Below are 26,004 nucleotides of genomic sequence, written 5' to 3' on the forward strand. Positions count from 1 at the left end.
TCTCGCCAGCCAACCAGTGCGTACTGTTGTGTGTCACTGATAACGTACTAATCCGAGACAGAACCGAGTAATACAGAATATAATACTGAGGGCCAAGAGAAAAGTGCACTTTGCTTTTGTGAACAGGAGGTATACTGTGTGAACGAACCATATTTGTTTCCAAACATATACATGACAGCACGTCTTCTGTCAAGAAAGAAAAGGAAGAAATGGAAACCTTAAGCCCTATATCCGAGATGGGTTCAATAGAGTTTTAAATGAAAAGATAGAGCTATGAAGTATGAAATTCCTCGAAAATTTTACACCAATTGTATTGCGATTTCCTGCAGCACCTAGAGCTCACCATCGGTGTCAAATGGCTCTGAGCACTATGGGACTTAACATCTGTGGTCATCAGTCCCCTAGAACGTAGAACTACTTAAACCTAACTAACCTAAGGATATCACACACATCCATGCCCGAAGCAGGATTCATCGGTGTCGTGGTGACACTAGACAACCAGACAATACAGATGATTATGAAGAGACCTTAAACCTAAGAGGATGGTTTTAATATGTAGATGTAAAATAGTACTATATTTTAATAATTTATCGTGACTGATAGATTGTACGCTGCTATTCTTAAATTTTATTCACATATTGCTTCTATACCTATGAGCACGACGTTAGATAGCGCTCCGTCTTCAGGCCACAAGTGGCCCATCGGGACCATCCGACCGCCGTGTCATCCTCATATGAGGAAGCGGATAGGAGGGGCGTGTGGTCAGCACACCGCTCTCCCGGTCGTTATGATGGTTTTCTTTGACCGGAGCAGCCACTATTCGGTCGAGTAGCTCCTCAGTTGGCATCACGAAGCTGAGTGTACCCCGAAAAATGGCAACAGCACATGGCGACTCGGATGGTCACCCATCCAAGTGCCGACCACGCCCGACAGCGCTTAGCTTCGGTGATCTGACGGGAACCGGTGTATCCACTGCGGCAAGGCCGTTGCCACGACGTTAGATAGATGTGGAATATTAATTATCTTTTTAAATATGCAGGCTGCCATTGGCATAAGTTCTTTATACTAACACATTCTGGAGCACTGACGATATTGCCAACGCAGCAGATAATTTGATGAGCAAACTGAAAACAAATATATCTTGTAAATCAGTACATGTAGCGTAACTTATATTGTTTCACATTACCGATTCAACTTTATAGAAAGAATGTACTGAAGATCTCACATTATTTTATAAATGACCCTTTAAACAGGGTGCTTGAAAGTGATCTACGACCATAATTGCACAAAAGTATGAAAATAAACTGAAAATTAACAATTGCAAGCAGCATGAAGTCATTCAAAAATTCATACCAATCATGGAGCCAGGTTCAAAGAAAATCATAGCTTAAATAACTGTGCAGCAACTGTGGACCCTACAACGAGACAACTGAAGAAGTTCACTAAAATTTTGAATATTAACTACATATTAAGTTTCATCACGTTAAATACAAATAAGTTAATCCCTCTTAGTTTATCTAGGGTCTCGTTTAAATTGGGAGTTGTTGTATTCTAGGCCCGCATCTCGTGGTCGTGCGGTAGCGTTCTCGCTTCCCACGCCCGGGTTCCCGGGTTCGATTCCCGGCGGGGTCAGGGATTTTCTCTGCCTCGTGATGGCTGGGTGTTGTGTGCTGTCCTTAGGTTAGTTAGGTTTAAGTAGTTCTATGTTCTAGGGGACTGATGACCATAGATGTTAAGTCCCATAGTGCTCAGAGCCATTTGAACCATTTTTTTTTTGTATTCTAGGACTGAAGCCCCCTATGGTACAGTGAGGTCTGCTGGGCTGCCTACCCGGCAGACGTCAACAACACAACAAGCAGCAACATGGTTGCAGTCAGGCTCGTGGGAAGTGCAACACGGGATAGGAGGCACCATCACTGCTGCACTGTTTCCTTAATCTTGTCTTGTGTAAGAAAATAGAGCTGGTCGAGTGACGTTCAGCCCAGACAACATTTCAGAGCCTACACGGTTCCATGATAGTCAGTCGAATTGTTACTGCAGTGATAAGCATTTACCTCAGAGTTCTACGACCTGTTTTCCACAAGTTGCCTGACAGTGGTCATGGATTAACCATCGAGCAACCTGCCAAACTTCTACTCCGGTTTATGAAAATTTATAAACTACACCTAGCCAGCTTACTATCCAGGACAGGACTTTGAATAAGCAACATATAATTAATCCAGTTTGGATTTTGCTTCTAAGTGATTTTCAGTGAACTAATGTATTTTATACACAACCTACCCATACGACTCGAACTATATACTGTGCATTGAATAAACTTGGTGAAGCTCGGTAATACCATTATTTGCACTTGCGTAGCGACCTCGGAGAAACTGAATTTTATTTGGGGTGCAATGTAACTGCCCTCACAAAAAATGGCGACACGGATGTTTGATAATTTACTTGAGTGACAATTTACATTGCAAAATTTTTTTGTAAATTTGTGGTTAGATCTTATGAGATAAAACTGCTTAGGTCATCGGTCCCTAAGCTTACACACTAGTTAATCTAACTTAAACTAACTTACGCTATGGACAACACACACACTCGTGCCCGAGGGAGGACTCGAACCTCCGACATGGGGAGCCACGCGGACGCGGACCTTGACAAGAAGCCCAGACCGCGCGGCTGCCCCGAGTGGTTTTACGTTGCAGTTGTGGTTACTTCATGCAGAGCATATTTTTGAACTATTCTCAGTGAAATATTTTGGTCTTCCTGCCAATTCCTTGAATTTGTTCTGATCAGACGCTTTTCCGTTTCAGTTTTCTAACTCTGAAACTGGATATCGCAATGTAATTAATATTGCTCCTGCAAAATGCGCAAAGGACACAGGAAAACTAACTTAGCCCAAGCGATGAGAATGCCATTTCCGCCGTTTCCCAGTTTCGACAAGAAGTTGGAGCCGTGGCTCAACTACGTGGCCAGATCGGAACTACATACGCAGGCACTAAATCACAGGTGAAGAGCAACAAAGAGCCTTTCCCCATGCATATTTTGGTGATATGTACATTCTCATCCAGAAGCTTAATCATGAGGTAGAGCCTAGTGAATTAATAATCGTTCAGTTGAAAGAGAGCAAACAGATTACTATGATTCCCAAACACATGCAGTGCGGCTATACATATTTTTTCTCTGCGATTGAATGAAGAAAACGGACAAAGTTAGTGTGAGTGGTTAGCCTAATTACATTGGTTAACGTGCGATTTGTAAATTCCATTGTCTCAGTGAGAACCAATCATACCTGAATTCATTACCGTGGAAGATTATTCTATTGCATCCAGCCGACAAATTTCTGAAAAATGATTTATTGAGGTTAGACGCTTGTTTACCACTCATCTGTGCTTTTGAACAAACAGTGACGTTGTCCATGGCATTGCAGGATTTCTCCATCATACCGTATTTCAAACTAGTACACCGCGCAGCAGCCCAGAGCGTTCACACCACCCCAGATCACGTGACGGGCGGACAAAGCCAGCTGCTCTCTAGGCAAAGCAAGAAAACAAGTTCCCACGAAGTTACGCTCTTGTCTTAGTTATTTTATAATGCACCAGTGTGATGACTGTTATTTTCAAAGGACCAAGTGTATACAAGAAACACCACAAGGCCTAACTGTGTAATTCTGCGCATCAGCTGTACATTAATGTCGTACTGACGAGTGGGTTCCGTTTTAGAAAGACTTTCAGGTAAACGTAGTTTTGCCATGGTCCACAAAAATTTCAAGTAGTGACGTAGCAATCAACTGCACCCTTGTCATTTTCCAGACTAATACAGGTCCTTCATCCACAATTCTCAATTGACAGTCTTATGAACAGTTAAGCTCACCACGTCTCAGAGTCAGCTGGCCAGTTACAACAATGACTGCATATCAGTCTGCCGTCAGTTCTGTACTAATGTACCTTGCAAGGATACAACAACCTCAGCAAAGCTGTTAGTGGTCAAGTAGCAGGGCGCTAGTAATATTCTTGCTCTCAGCCTATTCTCAAATTTGTGACTGGAAGAGCACGACTCAGCCAATCAACTGCTGGCCGTAGTACCTCATACATACCTTATGTGCCTCTTACGCAGGTTCGCAGCTACCTTCCGCAGCAAAACTACTTCTGTCAGGGATTATGGAGCACGTATTACGCTAGAGTGTTCAGCAATACCAAAATTGTTCAGAGTGCAAAACATTCCCTTTGTCTTGAAGGACAAACTTTGAATTCCAACTACTACAGGAATAATGTGTCATTGGACCAAACAGCAACAGCCAATGGCTAAACCAATTGCGTCCGTAGAGAAACCAGATGGTCATATTCAAGTAGTAGAGTTACATAGCCCACCCAAAGGATACTACTGTCTATCGTAAAGTTGTAAAGCTCGTCGGGCAGAGTGGTCCACAGACAGCTTGGCATCTACCCAAGTTCAAACTACTTCATAGGTTATTTGCCTCTTTATTTTACTTAGGAAAGCAATGTTGGGCGCCATCTCGAATCACCAAGCTGTTGGGTTACTCCATGTCTGACAATCAGGCCTTTACCAGAAAGCACCTCAATTAGCTACGTCCAAGATGCGGAAAACATCTCACATTTTCTTTTCCAGATGCTCTCCGTTCGTATGTCGACCTGGGCGACCCACGACAGCCTCAGCCAGCGTCTTCTCCACCTCATGGCCACATTTCGATGGACAGGGACAGTGCTACTGTCTTCGAAACCATCCCGATGCAGGTCGATGTTTGCCGACTGCAAGACTTCATCCCACTGACCCACTCATTGAGGCTGTTACCCACGACATCGATATGGGTCCGCCATCTTTGCCGGCCACGGTGGCCGAGCGGTTCTAGGCGCTTCAGTCCGGAACAACGCGGCTGCTGCGGTCGCAGGTTCGAATCATGCCTCAGGCATGGATGTGTGTGATGTCCTTAGGTTAGTTAGGTTTAAGTAGTCCTAAGTCTGGGGGGCTGATGACCTCAGTTGTTAAGTCCCATAGTGCTAAGAGCCATTTGAACCCTCTTCTTGAACCGCCATCTTTTCCCTAGGCAGAGGGGCGTGGGAGGGGGGATTCTGCACCCTAGGGCTTAGTCCCCCTGCCATTACAGCCAGATCTGCCAGATTGTCTACCCAGTAGACATCAACAGCACAACAGTAACACGTTTACGGTCAGGCTCGCAGAGGGCGCTACACAGACATGCAGCGCCAAAATCACTGCATTCTTTTCTTACGCCAGTCACATTTAGGATAATAGAGTAGGGCAAGCAACAGGTTGCTCAAGCATATTTAGGAGACTGCACGTCTCCACGATAGCAAGTGGAATTGTGACCCCAGTGAGATGAAGTGCTCAGCAGTTACCTCCAGATTCTATTAATGGTGTCAGCCTGCATAGCTGGGTGCTTACGTGCTCGTCTCCCATGCAAGCGGGGCCGGGTTCGATTCCCGACCAGGTTGGAGATTTTCTCTGCTCGGGGACTGGGTGTTGTGTTGTGCTCATCATCATTTCATCCTCATCACCGGTGCGCAAGTCGCCCAATGTGTCGTCGACTGAAGACGTGCTCTTGGCGGCCGAACTTCCCTGGATGAGGCCTCTCGGCCAACGATGCCATACGCTCATTTCATTTTTGTTAGTGGTTACCCTCGAGTTTCATAGCAGTTTGCTATCAAACACATGGGGTCGCAAATGTCGGGAAATACCCCAGAAGTGGATGACAGATGTTGAATATGTACGTCACCAGATGACGTACCTCGCCGCATGTGCAGTGGCTGGGCATGTCGATCCTACTCTCGCGAGTAGTGGGCAGTGTTAGACATCGCTCCACTAGACTACTCTGTTTTCGTAAATGTACACCAGTTCATCGAGCCAGTGTATTACCACAAGCACTACCGCATCACATCGGACAATACAGGAATGAGTACAGAGTACCCTAGTGGAACAATGTGTAGGGCCTAGCACTGTTAGCCGGCCGAAGTGGCCGTGCGGTTAAAGGCGCTGCAGTCTGGAACCGCAAGACCGCTACGGTCGCAGGTTCGAATCCTGCCTCGGGCATGGATGTTTGTGATGTCCTTAGGTTAGTTAGGTTTAACTAGTTCTGAGTTCTAGGGGACTAATGACCTCAGCAGTTGAGTCCCATAGTGCTCAGAGCCTAGCACTGTTCCCCTATCGGCGAGAGTAACATCTATAAGCCAAACTGCTGCACATATGGTGAAGTACGCCATCTGCTGACGTTACACGTTCAACATTTGTCATCCGCTTTTGGCGTATTTACCGTCATTTCCGACACCAAGTCTCTTATAACAAATTAATCATATCAGTGTTTCTACATCGCTTCTGTATAGTGCCTTGAATGAAAGTGGTAATTTTCATTAATACTGCCATTTGTGGTTACGTAGCCGTCTTGAAGAATCCGACATTTGTCGTTCAATACAGCCCTTCGTGACTGCTGTCACAACAGGAGTACTGGCCGATATCTGAGGTAGTGGTCTCAGACTGAAACTTCCTGGCAGATTAAAAATGTGTGCCAGATCGAACCCGGGACATTTCTTTCTTCTAGGAGTGCCAGCTTCACAAGGTTATCAGGAGAACTACTGTGAAATTTAAGAGGTCACAGAAGAGGTACTGATGGAAATACAGCTGTGAGGGTGGGTCGTGCGTGAGTTGCGCTTGCAGGGTGAGTCGTGAATCGTGGTAGGGTAGCTCTCGCACTTTCCCCTGAAAGGCAAAGGTCCTAGGTTCAATCCCGGTGCAGCCCAGAGTTTTAATCTACTAGGAAGTTTAAAATCAGTGCACACACAACTGCACAGTGAAAATTCATTCTGGTCCCAGACTATATGGGAAACACTACCCTAAGGCGCTGCAACTTTTTGTATTGTTAGTGTTGAGCCAAGGATCAGTGTGACAGTAACATTCATCAATTAAAGACTGGTAATAAACCTGTGAGTATAGTGTACCTTGCCATATCTGCCGGCCACGAGGTAGGCGAACCCTCCGGAGCAGCCCTGGTCGAGCGGGCTGCAGCTGACCACGTCCTGCGGGGAGAATACGGGCTGCTGCGTGCTGTTGGTCTGGATGCGGATGCGTGCCTCCAGCATGCCGGCCGCGGAGAAGGCGAAGCAGCTACCGCAGTTACCTTGGTTCCTGCAAATAAAGACGCTCTCACTGTGCGACACTTCAGCAACAACGGATCAGGCTGAGGCAGAATTTTTCTTGCCGAGGCTGTTTTTCTTTTCATACTTACCGTACTGTGTTGTTATTTACGGTACCTGATGTGTGTAAATTTTAGTGCTAAGGGCAAAGAGAAAACATTGCCCTTGTAATTCAGTGAAAATAAAGCGGGAAAGAGTTTAAATAGTGTAGGAAGGATGGCACGTGAATTTTTGTGGAAAACTATTTGAAAGTACATGAGGTCAATTAAGTTTTGTGGAAGAGTGTATGGAGTAAAGCTTAAATGGTATATAATCAAGGAGTACTGACCAGGTGAAAATTCCTCAGTCAGTATTAAATTATAACTGGTTTATGTATTCCCACAGTTTAGAAAACTGTAAGTTACAGAACAGATAAGCAAATTTACCGTTTCAGATCATGAGGTATCCGTAATTTAACATACTGACTATGTTTCTTTGATTTTTGTTTATGTTTGCGTTAATGTTTGCACCAACTATGAAAATCTGAATTGCCAGTGCTCTCTCTCTCTCTCTCTCTCTTTCTCTCTTTCGGTGTGTGTGTGTGTGTGTGTGTGTGTGTGTGTGTGTGTGTGTGTAGGTTATGAGCCCTGAACCATCGATGATGTAAAGATGCATTACTAGTAAATAGCATTTTTTTAAATCTGGATATCGGACTGTGAAAGAACGTTGTCAAAAGCAGCAAATCAGATAGGAGATCAATTTCACCTTACGATAGAATCAAACGGGTGCCTGATAAATAGCAGGACACTGTTAAAAGTAGTCACACAGAAAGAAAAGGAGATTAATTCCATTTGACGATAGAATTTATAAGGTGCCTGCTTTGGGGAAGCATGTGAATACCCTGTACGCACAACGGCAAACCTTTTACTGTGTTTAGTAATATTTGCCTAACACAGTAAATGTCTTTCATCTATTTTACGTTCACTCTAAGACGACCCTCGCTGAAGAAGCTGATGGGAGTGACTGAAATCGATATAAACTGACTGACATCGACCGGTGTTTACTTATTTATGGTCGCTGCTAGCTCAAAGTATCAGACAGTGCTGTATTTAATACGCCTGCGTCTACGAAAGCAGAAGTGAAACACTGAGGTAACGACCACTGAAATGCTATATGTAATAGAATTTCAAATAACCTTAATTACTGATTACAGACGCATGAAGATAGATGCTAACCAGCCCGAGAAAGTCTACTCACAAAGTTCCGAGGACCGTCTTGATATGATTACTACTATCCCTTACATATCGTTGCAGTAGGGACCGTGAGAACAAGGTTAGATTATTTACAGCGCGCATAGAGAGATTTCCAAACAGTGATCCTTTCTGCGCTCTATAAATGAATGGAGCGGGGAGAAGCCCTAACAACTGGTACAGTGAGAAGAAGTCTAACACGCACTTCATAATGATTTGCAGAGTATGATTGTAGATGTAGACGTCAAGAGCGGATGTTTCAACATTTGTACAACTTTGTGACTCCACAATGAAGTGGAATGTAGGTTTCGAAAATTCCAATCAGATTAAAACTGTGCCTGATCGATGTTCAAGTCCAGAAACTTTGCTTTCAGGGCCATTGCCCTTACTGGCTGAGCTAGCCATGCGCGACTCAGGACTCACGCTCACAGCTGCGCTTCGGCCAGTACCTCCGTCACACTTCCCGCGATTCACAGTAACTCTCTACGTACACGGAAGACCTTTTCTGCCAGGAAAGAGATCGCGGAGAAATGGCTTATCGATTACATTTTCGCCGGCCGAAGTGGCCGTGCGGTTCTAAGCGCTGCAGTCTGGAACCGCGAGACCGCTATGGTCGCAGGTTCGAATCCTGCCTCGGGCATGGATGTGTGTGATGTCCTTAGGATAGTTAGGTTTAACTAGTTCTAAGTTCTAGGGGACTAATGACCTCAGAAGTTGAGTCCCATAGTGCTCAGAGCCATTTGAACCATTTGATTATATTTTCAGAATGAATATACAGGGTGTTTCAAAAATGACCGGTATATTTCAAACGGCAATAAAAACTAAACGAGCAGCGATAGAAATACACCGTTTGTTGCAATATGCTTGGGACAACAGTACATTTTCAGGCAGACAAACTTTCGAAATTACAGTAGTTACAATTTTCAACAACAGATGGCGCTGCGGTCTGGGAAACTCTATAGTACGATATTTTCCACATATCCACCATGCGTAGCAATAATATGGCGTAGTCTCAGAATGAAATTACCCGAAACCTTTGACAACGTGTCTGGCGGAATGGCTTCACATGCAGATGAGATGTACTGCTTCAGTTGTTCAATTGTTTCTGGATTCTGGCGGTACACCTGGTCTTTCAAGTGTCCCCACAGAACGAAGTCACAGGGGTTCATGTCTAGCGAATAGGGAGGCCAATCCACGCCGCCTCCTCTATGTTTCGGATAGCCCAAAGCAATCACACGATCATCGAAATATTCATTCAGGAAATTAAAGACGTCGGCCGTGCGATGTGGCCGGGCACCATCTTGCATAAACCACGAGGTGTTCGCAGTGTCGTCTAAGGCAGTTTATACCGCCACAAATTCACGAAAAATGTCCAGATAGCGTGATGCAGTAATCGTTTCGGATCTGAAAAATGGGCCAATGATTCCTTTGGAAGAAATGGCGGCCCACGCCAGTACTTTTTGAGGATGCAGGGACGATGAGACTGCAACATGGGGCTTTTCGGTTCCCCATATGCGCCAGTTCTGTTTATTGACGAAGCCGTCCAGGTAAAAATAAGCTTCGACAGTAAACCAAATGCTGCCCACATGCATATCGCCGTCATCAATCCTGTGCACTATATCGTTAGCGAATGTCTCTCGTGCAGCAATGGTAGCGGCGCTGAGGGGTTGCCGCGTTTGAATTTTGTATGGATAGAGGTGTAAACTCCGGCGCATGAGATGATACGTGGAAGTTGGCGTCATTTGGACCGCAGCTGCAACACGGCGAACGGAAACCCGAGGCCGCTGTTGGATCACCTGCTGCACTAGCTGCGCGTTGCCCTCTGTGGTTGCCATACGCGGTCGCCCTACCTTTCAAGCACGTTCATCCGTCACGTTCCCAGTCCGTTGAAATTTTTCAAACAGATCCTTTATTGTATCGCTTTTCGGTCCTTTGGTTACATTAAACCTCCGTTGAAAACTTCGTCTTGTTGCAACAGCACTGTGTTCTAGGCGGTGGAATTCCAACACCAGAAAAATCCTCTGTTCTAAGGAATAAACCTTGTTGTCTACAGCACACTTGCACGTTGTGAACAGCACACGCTTACAGCAGAAAGACGACGTACAGAATGGCGCACCCACCGACTGCGTTGTCTTCTATATCTTTCACATCACTTGCAGCGCCATCTGTTGTTGAAAATTGTAACTACTGTAATTTCGAAAGTTTGTCCGCCTGAAAATGTACTGTTGTCCCAAGCATATTGCAACAAACGGTGTATTTCTATCGCTGCTCGTTTAGTTTTTATTGCCGTTTCAAATATACCGATCATTTTTGAAACACCCTGTATCACTCCACTGCGAAGTGTGATCTGTAATTAATGGCAAGACTGAGAGTTGCTGTCCGGCTCACAATTTAATCTGCTGGGAATTTTCAATGCGATCTTTACTAGTCTGTCATCTAACATATTGCCAGTCAACATAAGAAGAATGGAAGTCGAACTAAACCATTGACTGTTTCTGTCTGCCGTTCGTAGTGACTTTTTGAAGTTCAACTTGGCTGCACACTCCAGTTGGTCAGGAGGAGGCTCACCTGACTGGAGACACGTAGTTGACTCCGTCGACGTCCCTCCAGTCCCACTGCCTGGGCAGGTAGGAGGCGCGTCGCTTCAGCTCCGCCGTCACAGGTGCGGGCCCCGGCCTCTCTGCCAGCCACGTACTGCAAAAAGAACATACACCCGTCCGCTGTCACTCGTGTTGACGGCATCGTCCATTCGACTAGTGTTAGGGCTACTTATCTTCCTTTTATAAGAGAAGCCGACTTCGTATGGGTAGTACCAAGCGTATAAGGCCGGACAACTTTATTAAAACTGACAGAACAACGTTAACTCTAAATTCTAGTATTACTTAAATGATTTAATCATCACAGTTCAAAAAAGTTCTCATAAATCACGACTTCGTCGGCAAAGATCGTCTTAATTCAACTAACTGACACGAAATATGTATTAATTATACAGAAAACCTTCCTGTCTGTCTGTGTGAAAACCATACCTACAGAAACTGCTGAGATTAGCCCAAACACACAAACAGCAAAAAGCGGCGGGTGTCTTTATAGATGTGTATACAGGGGATGTCCGGCACATAGGTCTCGTGCGGTTGAAGCGGTACTGAATAGCATATTTCATGACAGGTGGACTGGTCGTAGAAGCACCATACCATACCCCGCGCATTCACCGGATCTGACGTCCCCGGATTTCTTTCTGTGGGGAAAGTTGAATGGTATTTACTATCGCGATCCACCGACAACGCCTGACAACATGCGTCAGCGCATTCTCAATGTATGTGCGAACATTACGGAAGGCGAACTACTCGCTGTTGAGAGGAATGTCGTTACACGTATTGCCACATACATTGAGGTTGACGGCCATCATTTTGAGCATTTATTGCATCAATGTGGTATTTACAAGTAGTCACGCTGTAACAGCGTGCGTTCTCAGAAATGATAAGTTCACAAATGTACATGTATCACATTGGAACAACCGAAATAAAATGTTCAAACGTACCCACGTTCTGTATTTTAATTTAAAAAACCTGCCTGTTACCAACTGTTCGTAAAAAATGTGTGCCATATGTTTGTGACTATTACAGCGCCATCTATCACAAAGCGAAAAAAGTGGTCCAACTAAAACAGTCATAATTGTTTACGTATTACACGAATATGTAATAAAAAATGGGGGTTCCTATGTAACAAAACGCAGCGCCATCTAGCGGGCCAACCATAGCGCCATCTGGTTTCCCCCTTCAAGCTAGACGAGTTTCGATCTTTGTAGTTTTTTCGTTTGATGCTTATTTTGTTAGATATTTGGCCCGGTCACTATCAATGGACCACCCTGTATAGCGCGATTCAGCTACCCCTACCTATGGGTTTTATATAACCTGCAACGCCTTCAAAAACTGCGTGCGATATTTTCATAGTTTTCGTTACATGCAAACTGCAAGACCTACAGGAAAAAATGAATAAGACCTTTTCATGGGAAACTTAATGTAGTTAAATTTTATACTGGGATACATTTCCGCTAGAGGCCGCAGTTTTCGAATTATTCATGAAAAACGCACAAAAGTGACCATAAGACGCGTGTCTCTTCAGCTCCGCCTTCAAACACGCTTCTCTTGAATAATTCGAAAACAATCGCCTCCAGCGAAAAGGTGTCCCCGTACAAAATTTAACTACATTAAATTTCCTACAAAAAGGTCCTGTTCATTTTTTCTATAGGGCTAATAGTTCCTATGTAACGAAGGAGGGAATATGAAAATCTTGCTTGTGGTATTTGAATGCAATGCGGGTTGCATAAAACCCATAGGTAGAGACAGTTTAATTAACCTGTGTATAAAGATATGTAGTAATATTAAAGTCAACATTGTTTCACAATTACTTAGCAATAATCTGAATTACAGTCGGAAGTAGCCCGTACACAAGCATGATGAAAATTGTTGTAAGATAATAATATGTTGCCTATTCCATGATATTTCGCGATTTCACCCGAAAGATGTTAACTTGCTGCAACCACTTTCCCACTGACAAACACTCAGCCATTCGCAAGTGAAATTTAGAGTTGAAGAATGCCAGTATTGTTAGCTATATTTATGCGACGCATGCACATCTTGTCAGCATCGCCACCGCTGTAGAATTTAGCACCTTTAATTCGGCAGCATATCGCGGTAATGCGAGTTGGCTTCGTCACAGTGGTCCAAAACGTGTCTAACCATAGGCATACACAAGCAAACGGCGGCGAGGAGATGAGGGCCGGGGGGGGGGGGGAGAATGCAAGAGAAAGGTGGCACTTTCTCCTCTTGGAACCATTCTAGAGCATAACTGTTTGAAGCATATTGCAAAGGCTACCGTGCCGCTATCAGAACGGACGGCAAAAAGACATAATAACCATGAGCCCATTCGGCACGGTTTGTCTATCTTGTGCACGGAAGACGCACTGTTACGTGCTTTGAAAGTTCGAAAATATATCTCAAGTTATTCTCAGCCGATGTTACGAAGTAACATAAAGTTGAGAACGGATATTATCTGACAGGCGAAAATATTGCATTATTGAGAAGTTTTAGAATAATTCATGCTATTTAGCAATATATCAAAACTTTGTAGTGTTGCACTCTGCCTGATTTCTAGCGACCTGTCAAGGACCTCCTAAGTTGATGGTAAACGATCATTCTGTTTAGATGGACATGCGGAGTTCTTAGATGGTCGTCTGAGACTGAATAATAGCTAATTTAGTCTTTCTGGTTATTGAATGAAAAGATTAGAATCTCAGCCATTGCAAAATTCTCTTGAAAGTAGGCTTACCTTTTGCCTCCAGCCATATTAATGAGCTCTTCTCTTGTCATTCCTACAAACTTATCGTATACCTTTGCTTTCCACAACTTCTGCGACTTGTTTATTTCAGTTACCAAACGTGTCTCCTGCAAAACGTCAACTATTTGCGCCATCTGCAACAGGAAGATACCTTAGTCATATTCCAATAAATGCTGGTATGTAGTAAGCATCGAAGATAAACATTTGAGTTTCTGAACTGCCTAGCTCTATTAGATAAAGCCTGAAGATTTAGTGTGCACTGTCAAACATTTTGGTATCATCGTAGTGCCAAAGATTACAAGTTATTAGAGTACACTAAAAACTAAAATATTACCTTTTTTCCTAAATGTCCGTCGAAATTACGCAATTCAAAATTTTTTTTAAGATTGCATAGGCAAATTTAATGCGAGATGCTGAAGTGTAATTAAGTGATAGTAAATAAACTTACGAAGTGTCAGTCAAATTACATAAATGTGCTGAATCAGGTCGTTGTGATGTGAATGTAAGTGTCTAAATGGAACCGCATTAACATGAAAGATTCGTGAGTCAGCAATTAGTCTCAATCCAAACGAAATACAAACCGTTACAGCAGTGTGCCGAATGGTAACTGATAATAACAGTACTATGATTTTGATATACGTCTTGCAGTAAATAACTGAGTTTTCGTAAAAATAGTTGCCCAGAGACGTACGAGCGCTGTAATGATGGCTTGTAAATCTCAGAGAACCTCTGGTAAAAAGCTGAGAATAAATGTAAATATAATTCATATTCTGTACTCTGATGATTACGCCAATTAGAAACTGAAGCAGAAAAGACGCTCCACAAGCGTTCAGATCAATGTCAGTCCATATGTAAATTTGCAGTGTTCCAAAATATACATAACATAACTTTCCTTTATTAGGGATCGAGGTGGACGGATTCGAATGTCCGTATAAGATTGTTGCTGAAACACTAAGCTTGTGTTACGTCATTATGTGCAAGATGATTCGCGATGGAGCAATATGAATACTGGTAATGATGAATAAAGATATTAAAAGTGATTCTTTGAATTACCATGTTGTTATTCAACAGGAGTAATGTGAACAAGCACTAACGACAGTTAGAAAAGCGGTAGCATCGGAATTCTAATTGAGCACTCCCTACATTGTATTTCTGTGTTATACCGCTTCACCATCTCACTCTCTGCATAAAGTGAATTGAGGATACTTTAACTCCTTTCTAGGCCTCAAAGGGTATAACTCTGATTCTATAGTAGTCTGAGGGAAGATGCCAAATGAGGCACAGTACGTACCAAATTTCTTGATAAACACTATCCGATCAAAGCTATCCAAACGCTATTAGTGGGCATAAATAAGGAGTGTATACGCTCTTCACCTTTATGACGGTTTGAGCTTTGCAGGGGACACTTTCAACGAAGTGTCGGATGCTGGGGTCTGGGGAGAAAGTGATGTTCCAGCTCATCCCAGTGACGATCCATTGGGTTCATATCGGGACTATGAACAGGACATCCATTTCAGGAATGAGAGGATGCATTGTCATGAAGTTTCAAACATTCTTTGTCCCCGAACTGTTCGTCTACTCTACGCAGTAAGCGATGCTACAAAATGTGTTCATATCCTCCCACATTTAGCATTTTCTTAAGGGCAACAGGAGGCAACATCATAAACACGAGAAGCACCTCCATACCGTTACACCACCTTCTCCGTACCTCACTGTTGGCATTACTCACGAAGGCAGGTAAGGTTCTCCAGGCATTCGCCAAACCCAAACCCTTCCATCGGATAGCCACAGGATCTAACGTTATTAATCACTCGAAATCGCCCGATACCTGTCACCTACTGTTCAGTGGCGTCGATCCTGTCGTCACCTCAAGCATCACTAAGCAATGCCTGCAGTACAGCGTGGCTTACGAGCAACTGCTCGAATATTGTACCTCATTCGTTTTAACTCTTACGCGTGGTCATTGTGCCAATTGGACTTCTGGTAACAATTTGGAATTAACAACTGATTCCTTTCTGCTGACTTCACGTTACTTTTTACAGCCACCTCCGCAATGCTCGATGGTCCCTCTCGTCAGTATGTGAGGTCTGCCTGGTACTGGTTTCTCTGTGGTTGTTCTTTCACCTTTCCATTTCAAAATCACATCCCCAGCTGTCGATTTGGGCAGCTTTAGAAGGATTGAAATGTCACTCAAGGATTTCTTATTCCGGTGACGTCCAGTTAAATAGTCCATGTTTGAAGCAACTGGGCTCTGCTGGCCAACCCATTCTGTTGGTATTGAATCTCTTCTGACAACACAATACTTGAAGTTTTAAACATGGCTGCGTAGTCAGTAACCGTTTACAAATCACAGTTAAAGCAATTACAGCCCTCGGTCACAAAATTTAAGTCTTTTGACCAGGTTTTGACACTTCTTGGGTGCCTTCATCAGAAATTAAATATTCAAATTGGCCTATAATATAAGTACAAAATTATAGGAAAAATTTTTTATATAATAGTTTAAGTAATGACTAACAATACAAGGAAGAAAGAGTATTTACATATCACGTATAAGATAAATATCAAGCGATACGGCTTCAGTCACAAAATTTTAAAAAAGAATACATGGAAGGCGCGCCACTATGAGCTGCTCATTCATATAAATCCACAGGTAGCAACAGACTGAGTCGCCCGCGTTTGCAACTGCGGGCAGGTTAACATGGTACCAAGAGTGCCATCTAGTAGCCGCAAGTACAAGCTAGCTACTTAACATTCAAATAACGACAGACGAATATCATGATTAACATTATTCAGTGCATGACGTAAAAGGTAATATTTTGTTTGACAGCAGCAGATAAGGTAACATTTTCTCTACATCAGAGCTTAGAAGTACAGTTTAAAGGATGAAAACACCATTACAGAAAACACAAAGGGGGCTGAATACACAGCCTGTAGAAAAACGATATAACGTGAAATACAGCCAATATAAACCATTTAATAAACGGAAAATTATGATCTGATTTAGATTGAAAAAACATTTCGGTAACTGCAAGAGGAAACCCGAAAGCAAATATCAAGTAACAGCTTTATACAGTTGAAGAAATTTTATTACGTAATTATACCTGGTCATTGGGAATGAGGCTATCATGTAGAGAAAGATGTTTAAAAATTTCTAATTCTTCGAGAATATCTAATCTACGTCCTTTCTTCTCGGAGTGCAAAATGTTGATATCGTGAACAGTTTTAGGCGCGTGACCTGTAATCAGAAGATGGTCGGCAAAAGACAAATTTTGGGTGCTAGTGCCATTTTTCCTTAAAAGATGTTCTTTATATCTGATTCTAAAGGCAGGCCCTGTTTCTCCAATGTAGTAAGAACAGCAGATGTCGCAGAAAAACTTATAGACGCCAGAATTTTCCAAAGGGTAACGAGTCGTTTTTAACTTATGAATGAAGTTTCTCTTCAAATTATTATTGGTAAAAAAGGCAACGTTATGGCTATATTTACGACGAAAAAAGGCATTGAATCTAATACGAGATGGGCCCCGAGAAAGGGATAGAAAAATGTTTTTTGAGTTATATTCAATGATAGAGGTGCCGAGAGTAGTAACTCTTTTAACAGTTTTCTTTTTAGGGATGTCATCCACTAGGCCAGGTTCATATTCGTTACTAACTGCTACCGTTTGGAGCAAATTAATCTCTTCATTGAATTTTTCTTTCGAGAGTGGAACAGAAGTAGCCCTATGAATAGCAGAGTGAAAAAAAAGCGTTTTTATGAGTTTGTAGTTGCATGGAGGACGAAGGTACGATCTGGTCAGTGTATGTTTCTTTACGAAAAACATTGAATGAGATTTTATTTTCCTCTACTGTGAGCGTCAAGTCAAGAAAATTTAATTGACGGGCCTCGTTTTCGAGTTCGATGGTGAAAGAAATTATCTCATGAATTTCATTAAAGAGATCGAAAATACGGTCAATGCCATCAGCAAGTCCCTTGTAAACGACTAACATATCTACAACGTATCTGACATAGGAGAGAATGCCTAGTGCTGTAGCTGAAAAACAGTTGAAAAACCTTTCTTCTAGAGAGTTAATGAAAATATCAGTAAGAATACCAGCTAACGGATTTCCCATAGCGACACCGTCGGATTGCTGGCACAGTTGTTCATTAAATTCAAAATAGTTGTATTTGACTACGACTGTGATTAGATTCATGAAGTCTGTGATTTGTTCATCTGAAAGATTTTTTTGAAATGACGTAAATTTTTTTCTACGATCCTAAGCGTTTCTTGTACGGGAACGTTAGTATATAGATTTTTGACGTCTAGTAAAAACAACTTGGTATCTGAACTGCCTTCTAAATCTTTTATTTTATGGACTAAGGCGTGACTATTTGGGATGGAATAATTGTCCTTGAATGATTTTGTCAGAGTTTCATGCAGAAATTTGGTTAAATCATGGTATGCGCTAGTCATAATATTAGAAATCGGCCGTATCGGATGGTTAGGTTTGTGAATTTTAAATTGAGACCGAAGTTTTGGGGCTGAGGGTTCATGTGGATAAGTATTTTCTTCTGAAAAGGTTCGATTAGAAATTTTGCGCTATTGATAGCTGACCTGACTTCTTTTTGTAATTCTGGAGTCGGATCCTCAAGCATGTGACATGTGGGTACTGTTTCTTTCTTGTACAATTAAACAGTACTTACACTTCTATATAAAAAAAAAATTCCCATAATTTTGTACTTATGTTATAGGCCAATTTGAATATTTAATTTCTGATGAAGGCAGTCATAGAAGTGTTGAAACCTGATCAAAGGACTTAAATTTTGTGACCGAGGGCTGTAATTGGTTTAACTGCAATAGAATACTCTTCGCCTCCTTTCATATTGGCCTCTCGTGACAATTCCGCATTACACAGAGGTATGCGGGTACTTTCGAACATTTAGCTGTAAGAAAATCATTCCTGGTTTAGAAATACTGTATTCACACTATAGGCTCCTGCATGTCTTGCTGTTCCTTTGGCACGAACGTTAGCCACCTTCCATACATACTTACTGGGTAAGTATCCATTGGATATGAATTCGCTAAACGAATGTACAGAATCTTATTTTTGACACATATATTCGATTGTTCGTATTGTATTAACTTTGTATTAACTGAGGCAACAGCAGGAAGGATTCCTTAAGAACGCCATAGCTTTCCCCCTTCTCCGTCCTCCTCCCTGTCCCCTCTAGAGAGCTTAGTCAGTAGAACGCTCAGGTCTATCCTTCATTCCCTTTTTTAATAGAGTTTTGATTGAATTAGTAGAATTACGCAATAGAATAGCGTATCTTACCAGTTGCGGCTTTGCTGCGAACGGATCCTCGTGGGTCTTTTTGGAGACTGGCGAGTTCTTGACACCGTAGTAGCAGGACCAGTGCCTCTGCGTGACGTCATGCGACCAGCCATTGAAAGTACGGTCGCAGATACTAGTTACTGTGCCATTATCCTGAAAACATCAGATGTCAGCAGTGAGCATACTTAGCCCCACGTTAACAATCTAACCTACTTCCGTAAATCAAATCTTACCGAGGTGTAGTAAGAGAATGCGAAGTAGCTCCTGCCGTTGACGGTCACTTCAAACCCCTGGTTGTATATCAATGTCCAGGTGCCCACGTTACCAAACTGGTCAGTAGCGATGTTGGGATACGTCAAGTCGACCGTAACTGTCTGGACGGCATCTTTGGACAAATAAACAAATTTCTTTCAAAATAATGAAACACAACAATTTCTTGTGACAAGAGTAGATTGAAGTTGGTAGAAGTTGCATAAATTATTATCTATCCACATGCAAGGCTTTTACAAAACGTAACTGCTTCCCTGAGGTACCTCCACGTCTTTGTAGACCGTGAATCACATGAAAATACATCTATAAGCTTCCGTCTTCTCTAAAAATATTAAGCCAGATTCCAACTTCCACAAACGGCAAATTTCGTCGTGTACATTCCTAAATCGCTCTCGTGGCCAGTACTACAATAAAGCCTAAAGCGTGCTTAGGTGCTATTTAGTCACGAAATACATTGATGGGAACATAAAGTGTTATACCATGAGCAGCAGTCCGATGTTTATCAAACTTTATGGAGATGTTCGTCACATCACGGATTTACTTGATAAAACTTTCATTGAAGTTGGAACTGATGTCAAACATCAGTATCAGGTATACCCTAACGGGTAGGAATACATTCTTTTACTGGGTAGTTATAAAGTGCAGCTACTCAGAGAGGTCCCATATGGCTTGTAATTATCGTATAGTAGCGAAACGTGTTACACATTCCAATGCCTTAACGCGGAACCGATTCATGACGAAAAAACTTAGTTCTAGTTTTGGTCAGGAGGAGCGAATCTGGCGCTCTGAAAGCAAGAGAGACGTACGTAAATGTTTCATACGTAATGAATTAGAAATAAGACGTGGGCAAAAAAGGCCAAACAAATTAGAAAACCGTAATGTTGATTTTATTACTAACTGCTGCTTACGCAGTTTGTTCTATATGAGCATAGGAGACGTCGAAAACGCCAGATTTGCACCTGGTGACCAAAATTGGAACTAATTTTTTTTTTTTTTTTTTTTTTTTTCCAGATCAGATCGTTCCCATTAAACTATTAGAATATCTACCAAGTTTCGCTGCCATGCTACAATTGAAGTCCACAACGGACCTCTGTAAGCAGCACCACTTTAATTATAATCACATGGTGTTTGTTGTGGCACATAAGGAAAAAGCCTCCGGATGTCGCGTGAGGATTTTGAGGAATTCCTCACCATCCCTGAAACACACTCTGTGTCATTTCACGAAGATTGCTGGCTGGAGACTGGTATGAAAATGTACGTCTTTGCACAGCATCCCAGACATCCTCTAGGAGACCAGGTAGGCGAGTGAACAATCCGTACATTCCCCAAGGCGTTCATGGTCTGAACTCCAATATGATGTCATGCGTGCATTATCTTTCTGAAACAACCATTTGGCACCCTGGTCATAAAGGGTACAGGAACAGGGCTTACCACTCTTGACAAACAACATTCCACCTCCCTTCGGCAGTTACCACATCAGTCCTGTTGTCATATCCAATAGCTTCCCACACCACGAATCCACAAGGTGGACCTTTCACCAGGTCGTCTACGGCCACGGTGGAGACGATACGACCGCCACAAATAGTCGTCTGTGGTATGGCGTCAGCAGTAAACGACGCATTGTAGATCCACGTCTCAAACCAGCGTGTACTAGTCTGTTCCCAACGGTACGTAGTGACACTTTGCCTGCAACCAGCTGTTGCCAAAAGTCTAAATGTCGGGGCCAGTCCAACAGTCCTACGATCTTCTCGTAGTGCGGTCCTTCTGCAAAGACACCTCCCTACTATTCTCGTCACACTGTTGTCCTCAGCCCATCTCGCCGCCACCCTTCTGCAGTCATTAGTCTGTGCTCTCTATCGGCCTAATGCTCCCGTATCAATCGTACAATTGATTCAACCTTTTTCAAAGTGCGAAAGACAACAGGAGCTGTACATGTACGCCCTCTTGATACACCGTGTTACGAAATCCACCTGAAGACAGCTTGAACGATATACACAAACACATGGACACACAGCAGCCATGGCATATTCACTTTATTCATCATCTGTAGGAATGGCTTTTTTCTGTACTGAATATAATCTCAAAAATGGAAGAAATATTAATCAACACATTCTGCAATCACGGAATACTGCAGTACCAATTTTTGTGGGGTTCGGTCAAGAAATTCACGGTGCACCGCTTTCCATTTTCGTCTGTGAATCGGCAATGTACTTCTCTTCGTCTGCACTATAATCACACAAAACACGTTCGCAGAATAGAAACATTATAATATAGTTTTCGATCATGAAGAAAAGAATGTAAGAATGCCTAGCACAATGATTAGGATACAAAGTGAAACATCGTTAAATTTGATACCAATGAAACGGATAGGGACATGCCAGAGGAAATCGAAGGTACATGACTTTTTCGTATGTCAGTGAAATATTCTTATATATAACAAACTTTTTTGCCTGACTGAGGCTGAATTCCGGACATGTCCTTGCGTAGGTTACATTGTCTAAGTTATAAACACCGCGATCTAGGAGCAGCGATTTTGAATTAGTAACCAAAACGTTCTTGGTCCGGGGTTCCAACTTTACAGTGCTTAAATTTTGAACGAAAATCATCAGCAATGGCGGTCGACGGCTTACGTCATAAGAAGTCCCCTAATTCAGCTAACGGTTTTGCAAAAGAGCGTCAACGAGCGGAAAGCTGTTCAGGACACTCTCTTGCCCATGAGGATGAAGAAGGAAATGGAAACCACTGCATTAAAGACACGTGATGTGTACCCACAGGACATGTGGCCCGTAATTGAAAAAGTGTCAGTATGATCTCTCGTTTGGCAAATGATTCCGGACTCGTCCTCCATTCGGATCTCCGAAAGGAGTCTGCCAAAGGGGAGGTGACCACGATAAAAAGACTGAATAAACAACGAAAGGACAAAGTTCTACGAGTTGCGCCGTGGAATGACAGAAGTCTGGACGTGGTACGGAAGCTAGAAAATTTGAAAATGGAAATGCTAAGGCTCGATTTGGATATAGTGGGCGTCACTGAAGTGAAATGGAAAAAAGACAAGGATTTCTGGTCAGACGAGAAAAAGTAACATCAGCAGCAGCAGAAAATGGAATAATAGCAGTAGGACTCATTATGAATAAGAAGATAAGGCAGAGAGTGTGTTACTGCGAACAGTTCAGTGATGGGATTGTTCTCATCAGAGTCAGAAGCAAACCAAAACCGAAAACATTAGTTTGGGTATACTTGCCGACGTTGCAAGCATAGGATGAAGATATAGAAAAAGTATTTGAGGATTCTGAACGGGTAATTCAGTAAGTAAATGGAGATTAAAATCTAATGGTAACGGGGGATTGGAATGCTGTTGCAGGGGAAGGAGTAGAAGAAACGATTAAGCGAGAATATGGACTTGGTTTGGTAGTAGGAAAGAGAGAGGAGAAACAGTAACTGAGCTCTGCAAAAAATTTAACCTAGTAATAGTGAATACTCTGTTCAAGAACCACAAGAGGAGGAGGTATACTTGGAAAAGGCAGGGACATGCGGGAAGATTTCAATAAGATTAGATCAAAATCAAACAAAGATTTGGAAATCAGGTTCTGCATTGTAACACGTACCCAGAAACAGATATAGACTCAGATCAGAATTTATTAATGATGAAGATACAATTCAGAAAGAATCAGTGTGCAAAGAAGTGTGATACGGAAGTACTAAGGAATGAAGACATAAGCTTTAGGTTCTCTGAGACTATAGATACTGCGGTAACGAATAGCTCAGTAAGCAATTCATTCGAAGAGGAAGGGACATTTCTAAAAAGAGCAATCACGAATGTTGGACAGAGACATATAGGCACAAGGAAGATAGCTGCGAAGAAACCATTGGTAAAAGAAGAAATACTTCAACTGATCGAGGAGAGAAGAAAGCACAAAAATGTTCAGGGGAATTCAGGAATACAGAAATACAGGACACTTATGAACGATATAAACAGGAAGTGCAGGGAAGCTAAGGTGAAATTTTTACTTGAAAAGTGTGACGAAATCGAAAAAGAAATGCTAGTTGTAATGGTTGACTCAGTGTACAGAAAAGTCAAAACAACTTTCGGTGAAATGAAAACTAATAGTAAATACATTAAGAGTCAGATGGGATTCCCACAGTTAAATGTAGAGGAGATAGCTCTTAGGTGGAGAGAGTGCACTGAGGGCCACTCTAAGGGAGAGGACTTGTCTGATGGCGTTACAGAAGAAACAGGAGTCAATAAGAAAGAGATAGGGGATTCGGTATTAGAATAAGAATTTAAAAGAACTTTGGAAGACTTAAGATCAAACAAGGCCGAAGGGACAAATAACATTCCATCAAAATGTCTAAAATCTTTTGGGGAAGTGGCAAGAAAACAACTATTCGTATTGGTGCATAGAAGGTATGAGACTGGCGATATTCCAACAGACTTTCGGAAGAACATCATCCACACAATGCCGAAAATAGCAAGAGCGGAGAAGTGCGAGAAGTATCGCACAATGTGCTTAATAATTCATGCAGCCAAGTTGCTGACAAGAATAGTACACAGAAAAATGGAAAAGAAAACTGAGGATTCAGTAGATGACGATCAGTTTTGCTTTATCTAAGGTAAAGGCACCGGACACGCAGTTCCGACGTCGCTGTTGATAATGGATGCGCGACTGAAGAAAATCACACATTGTACACCTACATCTACGTACGTATTCCACAAGCCACCGTATTGTGCTTGGCGGAGGGTACCATGTACCACTACTAGTCATGCCCTTTCCCGTTCCACTCCCAAGTAGAACCAGGGAAAAACGACTATCTACAGGGTGGTCCATTGATAGTGACCGGGCCAAATATCTCACGAAATAATCATGAAACGAAAAACAACAAAGAACGAAACTCGTCTAGCTTGAAGGGGGAAACCAGATGGCGCTATGGTTGTCCCGCTAGATGGTGCCGCCATAGGTCAAACAGATATCAACTGCGTTTTTTTTTTAAATAGGAACCCCCATTTTTTATTACATATTCGTGTAGTACGTAAAGAAATATGAATGTTTTAGTTCGACCACTTTTTTCGTTTTGTGACAGATGGCGCTGTAATAGTCACAAACGGAGAAGTACGTGGTACCACGTAACATTCCACCAGTGCGGACGGTATTTGCTTCGTAATACATTACCCGTACCCGTGTTAAAATGGACCATTTACCAATTGCGGAAAAGATCGATATCGTGTTGATGTATGGCTATTGTGACCAAAATGCCAAACGGGCGTGTGATATGTATGCTGTTCGGTATTCCGGACGACATCATCCAAGTGACCGGACGGTTCGCCGGATAGTTACCTTACATAAGGAAAGAGGAAGTGTTTAGCCACGTGTGAAACGTCAATCACGACCTGCAACAAATGATGATGGAGAAGTAGGTGTTTTAGCTGCTGTCGCGGCTAATCCACACATCAGTAGCAGACAAATTGCGCGAGAATCGGGAATCTCAAAAACGTCGGTGTTGAAAATGCTACATCAACATCGATTGCATCCGTACCATATTTCTATGCACCAGGAATTGCATGGCGACGACTCTGAACGTCGTGTACAGTTCTGCCACCGGGCACGAGAGAATTTACGGGACGATGACAGATTTTTTGCACGCGTTCTATTTAGCGAGGAAGCGTTATTCACCAACAGTGGTAACGTAAACCGGCATAATATGCACTATTGGGCAACAGAAAATCCACGATGGCTGCGACAAGTGGAACATCAGCGACCTTTGCGGGTTAATGTATGGTGCAGCATTATGAGCGGAAGGATAATTGGCCCCTATTTTATCGATGGCAATCTAAATGGTGCAGTGTATGCTGATTTCCTACGTAATGTTCTACCGATGTTGCTAAAAGATGTTTCACTGCATGACAGAATGGCGATGTACTTCCAGCATGATGGATGTCCGGCACATAGCTCGCGTGCGGTTGAAGCGGTATTGAACAGCATGTTTCATGACAGGTGGATTGGTCGTAGAAGCACCATACCATGGCCCGCACCTTCACCGGATCTGACGTCCCCGGATTTCTTTCTGTGGGGAAAGCTGAAGGATATTTGCTATCGTGATCCTCCGACAACGCCTGACAACATGCGTCAGCGCATTGCCAATGCATGTGCGAACTACTCGCTGTTGAGAGGAATGTCTTTACACGTATTGCCAAATGCACTGAGGTTGACGGACATCATTTTGAGCATTTATTGCATTTATGTGCTATTTACAGATAATCACGCTGTAACACTATGTGTTCTCAGAAATGATATGTTCACAAAGGTACATGTATCACATTGGAACAACCGAAATAAAATGTTCAAACGTATTTTTTTTTTCTTTATTGATTTTCAATTCCCTCCGAAGGGGGCGGGCTGGCAGCAGCTTACTACGCTGCTCTACAGCCTACAGACTTTTTTTTTAAAAAAAAAAAGGAAGAAAGAAAGAAACAAGAAAAAACAGGCTATAAAATGGTGATTTAAAGTGGAAAATGGCGTAAAAATGCAGAAAGTTAAAACAGAAAGCAAAAGGGGATGGCAATGTTGATAAAATACACTGGAATAAGACAAGTAACATAGTAGACACACAATTAAAAAACATGGCGACAGTCTGGTTTCTGTTCGCAAAAAAAAGCACACCCAGCGACAGTATGATGGCTGTTCGCTACACTTCCCAAAAGACACAACACGGAG

At 42.6% G+C, this 26,004-nt stretch overlaps 1 protein-coding gene and 1 pseudogene across 1 annotated transcript in view; both read right to left on the bottom strand.

The window, feature by feature from the left end:
* Window positions 1-26,004, bottom strand: part of LOC124624995 (dipeptidyl peptidase 1-like) — a 65,844-nt gene that overhangs the window by 19,741 nt on the left and 20,099 nt on the right. Inside the window, exons 3-7 of the mRNA XM_047149143.1 lie at window positions 19,258-19,409; window positions 19,025-19,177; window positions 13,709-13,851; window positions 10,949-11,074; window positions 6,957-7,143 (exon numbers count right to left, since the gene is read on the bottom strand). Of these exons, the coding sequence (XP_047005099.1) occupies window positions 6,957-7,143; window positions 10,949-11,074; window positions 13,709-13,851; window positions 19,025-19,177; window positions 19,258-19,409 (761 nt within the window). The remainder of the gene's footprint in view (window positions 1-6,956; window positions 7,144-10,948; window positions 11,075-13,708; window positions 13,852-19,024; window positions 19,178-19,257; window positions 19,410-26,004) is intronic.
* LOC124554058 lies at window positions 874-991 on the bottom strand (annotated as a pseudogene).

The sequence above is a fragment of the Schistocerca americana genome, chromosome 1, assembly GCF_021461395.2.
Source record: "Schistocerca americana isolate TAMUIC-IGC-003095 chromosome 1, iqSchAmer2.1, whole genome shotgun sequence".
NCBI lineage: Eukaryota > Metazoa > Arthropoda > Insecta > Orthoptera > Acrididae > Schistocerca > Schistocerca americana.